Genomic DNA, 10,216 nt, shown 5'->3' on the forward strand with positions numbered 1-10,216 from the left:
CCCTGAAGCTAATCCTGTACCCGACAGTAAGTGTTGACATGTTTGTCAGATGTTGTTGCAAAGTGGCACCTCAACTAATACAGATCTGCAATTAATTTACATCTTAAATCGCCACCTCGCAGGACCCTGTTTGTCTGTATCGCTGGCTATTCAAGATTTGGTCATGCAGGGTGATTCCATTTAATTTAAATCACAAATTTTCTTACGAATGAAGTTAGGCCTTTAGGGGTTTTGAGTTGTGAAAAAGCAGCTTGACATATGAGTGAATTTCAGAAACTCAGCATCTCCGCAGGATACTCAGCTTTCTCCAGCAGCGCCTGATGACTCCTTTAATAGGAATGATCAGGTTGCAAATAACCCTGTGTACTTTTAACAGACTGTCCCCTTTTTAGTTGTTTATTTCAAATGATTACTTCTTTTAATGCTCATCTTGCATCCCAAGAATAGAGCAGCAGCAATTTCCCCTGCTTGTTTGGAGCAGCCTCCTCTGTAATTCACAGTATTTCTTTATTTGTAAGCATTTCTAATACCTTAATTCTACCTCACAGATGTGGTGAAGATAATGAGTGTTTTTCTGGTAAATCCAACAAAGTGCCTTCAGAGTTATTGTTGCACATGTGAAGTTGTTTTCATCCAAGATCCAAGGAGGTTAATGAGAATGTAATGATTTATTTTATGCCAAACCCTTACAGAGAACAGACTGTGAGCATTCAAAAACTGAACAAAACACACACACACACATTTGCAAAGTCATTTATATGGACATGTGCACAGACAACCTTTTACAGAGAAGCGACACACAGTGCGTAAACTTATTGTGGAGGTGGTGAAACTGTTTCTTGCAGATACTGATTTGTCTACAAAGCACTTGTGTGTGTATTTTCTTGCCCAATCTCAGTGTAATCAGAGCAAGCAGGTCCCAGGTGTTTTGGTGTCGGCAGAATTGAGACTGAGCTTCTTTTAATTTAGACATTTCGCTGTCTTGCATCTCTGACAGACAGCTTACATCTCTGGAGGAACTGTACTATGCAGCGGAAACTATGACCTACATGAAAAGCTTAATTTATCTTAATTTCTTTCTCAAAGACTCCCTCTCTGTTATTCTTATCTTTCAAACACATAATCAATAAAACATGTTTGTGAATAGAGCTGCTTTGATGTTCTGCATTTCCCCTGAAGTGATCATGGTGTTTAGAGAGTGGAAACAATACAAACTGACGCATCTGCGTGTCCAACGTTTTGCCAGATTTTCCCAGAGGACGTGCAACTGAGCATGATAACTAGATTTGTGACTTTAGTTAGGCTATGCTAAAGATTAAAACCACACCCTCTTTCTTAGGTGCTGTAGTGCCCTCTTCTGTTCAATATATGCAATTACAAAAATCTTACAACACAATTTCCCCTTCTCAGTTGTCTGTGACTTCTAAAAGTTAAAGCTTATGCGGAACTGATTGCTGAATGAATCTTTCTTTTATGTGCTTTTGCTTACATATTATCTTTGGCATCCTGTTATATTGATTTTAGTATTCTTATGATTGTTCCTTTGGGAATTTGCATCCTCTTATTTGAATTGTATTTGACATCTATCCACACTTTTGTTGCATGACTTGACTCTCTACCAACAGACAATTATTTGTAAATGGTATGTTAACAAGACTTTAATGAGTAATGTCTAATATGTACACCAAAAAGAAAGACAACAACGCACAAATTTGACATAATAACTTACTTTTACTTGTGTAATGGCATGAAGAAACTTAGATTTGAAATAATGCATAACAAGGCATTAGAAAAACAGGTTTAATGTGCACCAAAATACAACAGCTCAGCTTTGTACAATTGCAAGATAATATAAATGAAGTAATAAGGAGCGAACATATATATATATATATATATATATATATATGTTTCAAAGTAAATATGCTACCAATGGTACCAAAGGTAAGAGTTTCAGAGTGTTTGCCAGCTTCCTCTCTGTCTGGGTAAGAATGACATGCTGAGATGTTCAGCCTCTTCATGATGCTCTACTGGCTGCTGGGAAAGGTTATTGGTCTGTGGGAGGCAGTCCAGGGTCAAGCCCTGGTGGAGGCTGACAGAGTACTGGGAGAGCAGCGTTACCAAGATAGATTTCATCATCACCATGGCTATGTGTTTGCCAACGCAGGCGCGAGGGCCTGAACCAAATGGCTGGAAGTAACGACGAGGAGCCTAGAAGTGGACGGCAGCATGTGGAGGAGATAATAGAGGTAGTTAAAGACCCTGAAAAACATGGATTCACAACAATTCATCTTATTTTATATAACTTCGAGGAGCATCTGTTATCAGACTCGACTGTGGCTAAGTCCTGATTGGTGCAGATGATACATGGAGGATAGTTACATCACCTTTTTCATGCCCACTTCACCCCATTGAAGAAAGCAAGGAATGAAAAAATTTTTGCTTTTTAACTTTAGCAGAACATTGTGCATTCACATTACTTACAATAAACAACTGAATTAGAAAATAGCCTTCTGACTTCATACTAATTCTTCTAACTCCCTACGTTGCTTCAACTTGGCTGGAAATATACTCACTACTCACATTTTTTCTGAAGTTCTCCAGACAAAATTCATTGGCTTTTTGGAAAAACTCTGTTCGGTGCATGCGACCAGTGTTCAGGATTATATTTGTGCCCTTGGGTACCCTGTAGCCATCTATGATGTCGTCAGAAAGGGCACGACGCATGGTGAAGTCCACCACTGGGTGGAAGCGAAGGCACTCATTTATGAAGCTCTCCAGCACTTGCAGTTTCTGAAGGTCCCCATTCTTAAGCTGTCTCTCACCTGTCGCAAAATAAATCTCGGATTAACTCGGCCGTTTTGTTTGATAAAATTCTGAAATAAGTTCTACACCCATGAAGATGATAATGTTCAGTTTTATAAAAAAATTTGATTGATTGTTTTGTGAACAGAAAAGTTCCTACGTCACAGTGTGGCCAAAATATTCAAAACTCCTGTCTGTATAAAGCAGAACAATTCAAAAGAAGAAAAAAAACCCAGCAACCTCCAAAATTACTACAAAGTTTAAACAAAACATCAGCTCACATGAAGAAATAATTGCATACACTTTGTATTATTAGTATTAGAGGAGTACTTCCTAAACTGGGTACGGTCTGCAGGAAAAATGTTTATTTTGTTTTACACATGTCACTACCCCGCGGTGACATAATGTGTTCAAATGCACCTCCAAACGCACAATTAATGTGCATAAGATCAGCTGAACTTCCTGTGACTTCTGAAATGTAAGATGTCAAGCAGTGGCAGACACAGCTTGACCTCGTCTGTTTTTGATCAGTGTTTTTATCCTCCGAACTGCTTACCTACAACAGTGTCTATCTCCTGTAGTAGCTGCAGCTCCACGTGGGGATTTTGTTTGAGGAGCAGCAGCATGAAGAAGAGGCTGATGGACAGAGTGTCCGGTGCTGCGATCACCATCTCCAACACACACTGCCTGACGTTCTCAGCCGACAGGTCGCCGTGGTTCTGAAAACACACAGAAATGTGAACATGCCGACTAACTAGCATTAAGATATTTTTGATTAATTTGTCTGCAATGGTGAACTTAATGCAAACTTTAGGTTCTTCAACCTACTTGTGCAAATATGAGCTCTGCTGTGAAGTTGATGTTGTCCAGCTTATCTGCCAGCTCAATATCTCTCCTTTTTTGTTCTACAAGGCTTTCTATGGCATCTTGCAGCTCCTGGCTGTAAGAGAACAAACACAGACTACTTGATATTATATATATATATATACATGTAGATAAGAAACCCCTAAAAGTGGTCTTGTGTCTAAAGAAGTGTGATATGAAAACAAGATGTCTGAATTACTCACGCTGCTGTCTTGTGCCTCTGATGAATCCAACCAAACTTGAAGTAGATGTCAGGTTTGATCAGCACAGTCTGCCATGTGTCAAAATACTTTTGAATCTTAAGTAGCAGCTCTTTCTCTGAGTTGAGAACACAATGCAGCAGTCAGGTAAGTTTACTTTTGACTGGCCCCTGCTAAAACTAATTTAGATCCCTCTGGTGTCATTCAAAACTGGTAAAATCTTCATTTACAACTTGCATGAAATTCATGGTCATATTCACCTTTGACAGGCACACCCAGGAAGAGCCTATTGGAGATGTCAACCACCGTGCAACGCAACAAACTGAGGATATCCACATGAGCCAATGTATCCAAGTTGTCCAGGTGAGCCTGTGTGGAAGAGACGCAAACTTCCGCTGTCCTCTTTAAGTTCGGACCTGTCAGGACTGATACAGAAAGCATTTTGTGATTTATGTTGGCAAAATATTTTCAGTAAGAAACCTGCAATGCTGGTTTGAGGTTTAAGATGTTACCTTTAGTGAAATAGGTGCGTATCTTTTTCCACAGAGCTACGTTGTTGTTAAATATGATGCCTTTCTCATTCATTCCAATGCAGCTGAGTCCCTGCTTGCTCCCAAAGCGTGAGGTATATTTTTCATTCCTGAGAACATGATGCACTGCGGATGCCCTAATGACAAGGGATGCAGATTCTTTTACATGTTCACTGACTTGTTTTTTTTTTTTTTTGCTCGAACATTAGTGTTAACAGATTTGACAAACCCGCTGAGTATGAAGGTCTCCTCTCCATTGATCCATACTCTGACAATGTCTCCATACTTCTTGTTGTAGTAGTTACTTGCTGTGCCAATACCAGTCCAGATAAATCTCAAATATGAAACAAGTGGACCCAAACCCAGACAAAAAGGAGGACCTGTTGGTAAATGACAATAACAGCATTTCAACTTGTGTCAAACTCAGTGTTAAAGCTAATATATGAACATTTAACAAACCTGGCACAGTTTTCTTGTCTCTCTGACTCCAGGCAACCAGCAGCAGACACACAAGCAGTATGAGGGTTCTCATTGCAGTGGGGATTCCAGATGATTGACCTGCAGTGGCATTTGGAGACATGGAGACTAGGTCTGCTGCCACAGCATCCAGACCAACAGGAGTCATCGCACGTTCACAAGCAAAGATCCGATCCATAAGAATGAAGATTTAAAACAACAGCTTCTCAAACCTGATGGGTGTAAATGATAAAAGCTGCCTGGGCTTTCTCTTTATAGACAGTCTGAGCTGGTAACGTGCCAGGTCAGGGTAATACAAAAGCCACAACAAAGCAGGAAAATTGTAAACAATACGGTTCAGACCTTGAGGGGTTGGACTTGTGCCTGTGCCCTTGAGTTTACAGGACTTAGTTGAATGGGTGCAAGTTGGCCTGAGCTTGTGTTTGACATTTTCGTGATGAGAAACATTGCGATTCCTTTGAACATGAAAAGCATTTGGTTGGAAATCCTACACATTACAGCTGGCCCATGAGAACAAGGGAACATCACTGTTATATCCATCATTAAGAAAGATTAGTCTTTCTTGTAAAATTCAATATTTCTTTTCTAGAAACAATGTTTTTTTTTTTACTTTAAAAGGAAGGAAGAAATGCAAAAGCTTTAATCAAGTTACTAAAAAAAAAAAAAATCAAATAATCGCCTTTAGCTTTCATGAGAATCTATTTAAAAGTTCTCTTTGCATTTTCAATTACACTTTTAGGGATCACTTCAGACTTAATGTATGCTATTATTCTCAGATCCCTTCACCAGGAGATGGAGAAACAGGATATCGATGCTTTAGAATAGACATTTCAATGTTCTGAAACATACAATACGTTTCAGTAATGGGGGGATTTTCACCACAATGTCAAAATCACTGCACAGGCTCTGACTCTTTCATATACTAGATAGTATGACCACAGCATTATATTTGTGTCTGCCGTTTGTTACACTAACTAACGTCACATTCCGTCATTAAAACTAGAAAATTATGTCTTCTGAATTAGGAATGAAAGAAATGGATTTAATATTCCACAGGGTAAATATTTATCCATCAAAATTTGGCTTTTTTCCTGATACATTTTGCATTTGTGGGTTTACTTAAATAAACTGCTTGCCTTAGGTTCTTCCACGACATGTTTTGAAAAAGGTCAGGGTTTTATGTTAGAATGACTTTTGCTCTTAGTTATTGTCTTGGTGCATGACCTATTTTCCATTGAGACTCAGTTTACAGTTAGCTATCATAATATTTGTCTTTAAAATACAGTGGTAAAATTCAGGTATTGTTCCATCAAAAAATGACAAGCCGTCCTGGCCAAATACTGCAAAACAGACCCAAACCATGATACTATAACTGCATTGTTTTACAGGTCAGGTAAGGTTCTTATTAGGGATGCTCTGATATAATGGCTGAGCACCACTTTGACCCAACATTAAGCTAGCTGATTAAATGCACCAAACTGCAAACAGGTTCACATCAACCAATGGCAGCCAATACATTTAAAATACTTGTATGAATAACTAGTGTGAGGAAGGACTGAAATACCTTTTCATGATGCATATTTAATTTTTTCCCACTGCTATCAAAGCCATTTATCAAACTATATTCAACTCTGATATTATCCAAGAATTTTAGAATTGTGCATCTTTAGTTCTAATGCAATGTCTTTTTTAGTCCTCCTTGGAGAAAAGTTTCTTTCTCCTTACAACTCTGTCATGTTCTTCTGATGGACTATCAACATTACCCAAGGTGAGAATGTCTTTTAGTCGCTTAGAAGTTATTTTGTGTTCAACACTGTTTTTAGAGTTTCATTGTTACTCAACTACTCCTGGGGAGAGGAAGGATGGTTTAGATTTTTCTCCATATATTCATGGAGTCTCAACTCTGCAGAGATGGTTCTGTCATCTTTTCCAGCCAAATGAGCATCAGCTTCTCGTTCCAAGATCCCAGAAACCTCCTTTGCTCTTGCCACAACACATTCCTCAAACATGAACTGTGAGAAAGGAAACAAAGGGAACTAAAAGTGGAACTTAAAAGAAATAGCTGGAGGAAAATGTTGCAACTTATTAGTTAAGTTAGCAACAGGTTAGTAACATAACTGAAAATAAAAAAAGCACCTAAGAGAGGTGGAGTCTCTCAGAAGTAAGGAAATACAGGTGTTTAGCAAAAAAACGATTTCAGATTAATGTTCCTCAATGTAAAATTATGAAGGCATTGAATATAGTCCATCATCTACAGCACATAATATCATCAAAACATTCAGAAAATCAGGAAACATCTGTGCACAAGGGACATAACTCTAAATCGATTGTAAGCCTGTGATTTTTGGTCCTTGGGCTGCACTGCATTAAATCATTCATGAGTCATGGAAATCACTGTATAGCCTCTGGATCACAGCATTGCAAATCCCTGCAGGTTGAAGCTTTATAAAGCAAAGAAGAACGTGATCCAAAAACACTGCCATCTTCTTTGGGTCAAAGCTAATCTAAAATGGACTGAGGCAACATGGAAAACTGTCCTGTGGTGAAATTCATTCTAGAAAATCAGAGCTCAATTCAAAAGCCTGCATCTCCGATGGTATGGCAGTGGGACCAACATATGCTCCCATACTGTCTTTCTCATGGTCTTACATATTTCAGCAAGACAATGATAGGCTGCATCTATCACAGCGGCATGGCTTCATAGTAGAAGAGTCCAGATGTTGGACTGACCTGGCTGCCACCCAAACCTTTCATTAACTGAAAATATCTTAAGTGTCAAAATACCACAAAGAAGACCCAGGACTGTTGAGCAGCTAGAATCTTAAATAAGGCAAGAATAGGACAACATTCCTCTCCCAACAGTCCAGCAGCTGGTCTCCTCAGTTCCCAGACATTTCAGGCTGTTGTTTAAAGAAAAGGGGGGTGATAACACAGTGATAAACTCGTCCCCGTCCCAACATTTTTTGCTTAAATCTGTCTCCCTTGTAAAAATCATCATTAATACTGAAGCTGTTATATGAATGTAAAACTTGAACTGAATGACTCAATTAAATTACTATAAACTTTTACTGGCTTTGTTCACGTCATTGTTCAGAATTACATGAATACATATCTATTATTTTTCATCTGCATTCCTTCTTTACATACATGATTTAATTTTACAACAAACCCCACGCTGTCTTGCTTTGTCTCTGCCTTGCCGTATTTGCTCTTCTGCATGAAGAACTCTGTGAATTCACTCACCGCCCACATCCGAGTCCAAGAATGTGCGCTGTTCAAATGGCCAACTGTGTGGTGAGGCCCTGCCTCGATAACGATGCCCTGTATGATGGCTTAGACCAAGATTGTTCTGCGTGATTAAGCAGTGGCAACCCCTCTGTAACCTTGTCTCTGAGCTCAGTGTTGTGGTCAACCACATCTTTGTCTTCACTGCATTTGAGGAGACAAGCACAAAAACTAGATAAAAAGAAACTGGAAAAAAGTAAGTGAAATATGTCTTTGATGAATCTTTAATCAAGGACATGGGGGTATCACTTAAAGTAAAAGTGAGAAGATAGGAAATTAGACTATACACTTTATGCTGTGTGACTTTCCTGAACGACCTTGAGGAATTTATCTCACAATTTAAATTTAAAAGGGCAGGGCAGGGTATCACAGTGAGATACGATAACAGCTGGACGATTAACTCACTCCCCAACAGTTCTCTCCCAAAACACGGGGAGGCCATAGACGGCAGGTTTTTTGTTTGTTCTCTCCTCTCATGTAATATGTCCACTTATAAGGTTTTACATTTAAGAAAAAAATATTCTTAATAAATGTTTACATTTGTTTTCTTGAAATGTTCTTTTAAGTTGTTTTACGAATTTCATATTGTTGATCCTCCTCCTTTATTTCTAATGACCTTCCTGAAGTGTATCATTAGAATGTTAAAAATCTGAAACCCCAGAAGAAATTAAGGTGAATAATTAAATCTGTTGGAATCCAAGTAAGGTTATCTGGCTGTCTTTGCCCTGGAGTAACAAGATGGACATGGATCTCTAAAGCTGTTAAATAAAGCTTCACTTTATCTAAATTATATTTTTAAGTTTTGCAATAAGTCATGCGTAAGCTCTGCTGTACAGTTTTTCTCTTGAGCACTTTAACTCAGTGATCCTTTTAATGAAAGATTGCTTCTCTCTGCTTTGCATCGGCTGAGCACAGTAAATGAGACACAACAAATGAACACCCATTGTGTTCTTAGGACTTTATGTATACATATCTACACATCTGCTGGAGCAATTCAAGCTGCCCAATAACTGGCTGTCAGTGACCTACAGCCTCCAGGCAGGAGCCTACACACCACAGACACAGCTCAGACTCGGGATGTAACAGTATTGTTGCGTGGCTTCTTTCTTTCTTCCTCTTCCAGTGTGGAGCTTGTGTGTTTGCGTGCCCAGAAATTACAGAAGGGATAACATGGATGCAAGAGCATGTAGGTCAGCTACATAAATCAAATCCTGCTCCGAAAAGGCCAATTAACTGACTTGTTTAAAAAAATGGTCTCAGTTATGATGTATCTACACCGACATATTAGTGGTACCAACAGTGGAGACAACTTTCAGTGTGTTTTCTCTGCAGAACTGCTACCTTTCAGGTGAAATATCACTGTTCTGGCTCAAATCAAAGTGATGGAAATGGGTCATTGTTGCAGTTGGTGAATGGAAGCTGCAAATATATTACAAGGATGAGAGCTGGAGGGAAAGTTCAGGGAGGACACAAGACCAGGGAGAAAGGGAGACGCACCAACTGCAACTGCAGTGACGTTAATGCATTTTGATGTAATGTGTTTTCTTTTTATTCCAAGTAATAACCAAAATAAGGGCAATTATGTAATTGACAAATCACTTTGTTTGCAGTATTGCATGTTTTATGTATGTGAGCAATTTTATGCATGCATCATACATATGTGCGTGCGTGTGTGTGTGTGTGTGTGTGATGTCAGTCTGTCTGCCCACGGCGGTGCAGTCAAATGGCTTGTGATGAATATAAATCAGGTGACTGAACAGGCGGGGGTTTCTTCCCAGACGAGCCCAGAAGATTGTGTAATGCCCACTCCTACATTACTGGTTTGGATGTGCACGCACACACATACACACAACCCCTTCTCCACTTGGCGAACAACACAACAACCACTGTATTTACCAGTCAGCCCTCAGATTGACCACCCGGGTGGAGCTCAGACACCGAAGCTGAGGGGACCTTTTTGGAGCTTTCAAATAATCTGAACAGAACAACAAAGACCTTCCTTCTTGTTGGATTTGCTGGACTGTTGGATTTTTAGTGAAAGTATCTAGGACTTTTTCT

At 39.2% G+C, this 10,216-nt stretch overlaps 1 protein-coding gene across 2 annotated transcripts; it reads right to left on the reverse strand.

Annotated features, from left to right (window-relative positions):
* Positions 1-1,950: 1,950 nt before the first annotated feature.
* Positions 1,951-5,051, reverse strand: cyp19a1a (cytochrome P450, family 19, subfamily A, polypeptide 1a). 2 transcript variants are annotated; one of them, XM_072380898.1, is made up of 9 exons: positions 4,856-5,051; positions 4,626-4,776; positions 4,379-4,533; positions 4,127-4,291; positions 3,870-3,984; positions 3,631-3,742; positions 3,359-3,521; positions 2,581-2,822; positions 1,951-2,208 (listed from the first exon to the last, which is right to left on the reverse strand). In XM_072380898.1, exons 1-9 carry the CDS (start codon positions 5,049-5,051, stop codon positions 1,951-1,953), a joined length of 1,557 nt encoding a protein of 518 aa, XP_072236999.1. The 2 variants fall into 2 exon arrangements, with proteins under 2 accessions (XP_072236999.1, XP_072237000.1); XM_072380899.1 differs by having other exon boundaries at positions 2,581-2,815; positions 3,352-3,521.
* Positions 5,052-10,216: the final 5,165 nt, after the last annotated feature.

The sequence above is a fragment of the Leuresthes tenuis genome, unplaced genomic scaffold (assembly GCF_036924035.1).
Source record: "Leuresthes tenuis unplaced genomic scaffold, fLeuTen1.0.hap1 SCAF_2, whole genome shotgun sequence".
Taxonomy (NCBI): domain Eukaryota; kingdom Metazoa; phylum Chordata; class Actinopteri; order Atheriniformes; family Atherinopsidae; genus Leuresthes; species Leuresthes tenuis.

What these genes read in the sequence shown, in the direction of transcription:
- cyp19a1a (XM_072380898.1), bottom strand. Translation starts at nt 5,051, where the DNA reads ATGGATCGGATCTTTGCTTGTGAACGTGCGATGACTCCTGTTGGTCTG. An exon ending in ACGCACCTATTTCACTAAAG is followed by an intron (nt 4,292 to 4,378) that starts GTAACATCTTAA and finishes TTTCTGTATCAG; the next exon opens with TCCTGACAGGTCCGAACTTA. An exon ending in CAGAGGCACAAGACAGCAGC is followed by an intron (nt 3,743 to 3,869) that starts GTGAGTAATTCA and finishes GTTCTCTTACAG; the next exon opens with CCAGGAGCTGCAAGATGCCA.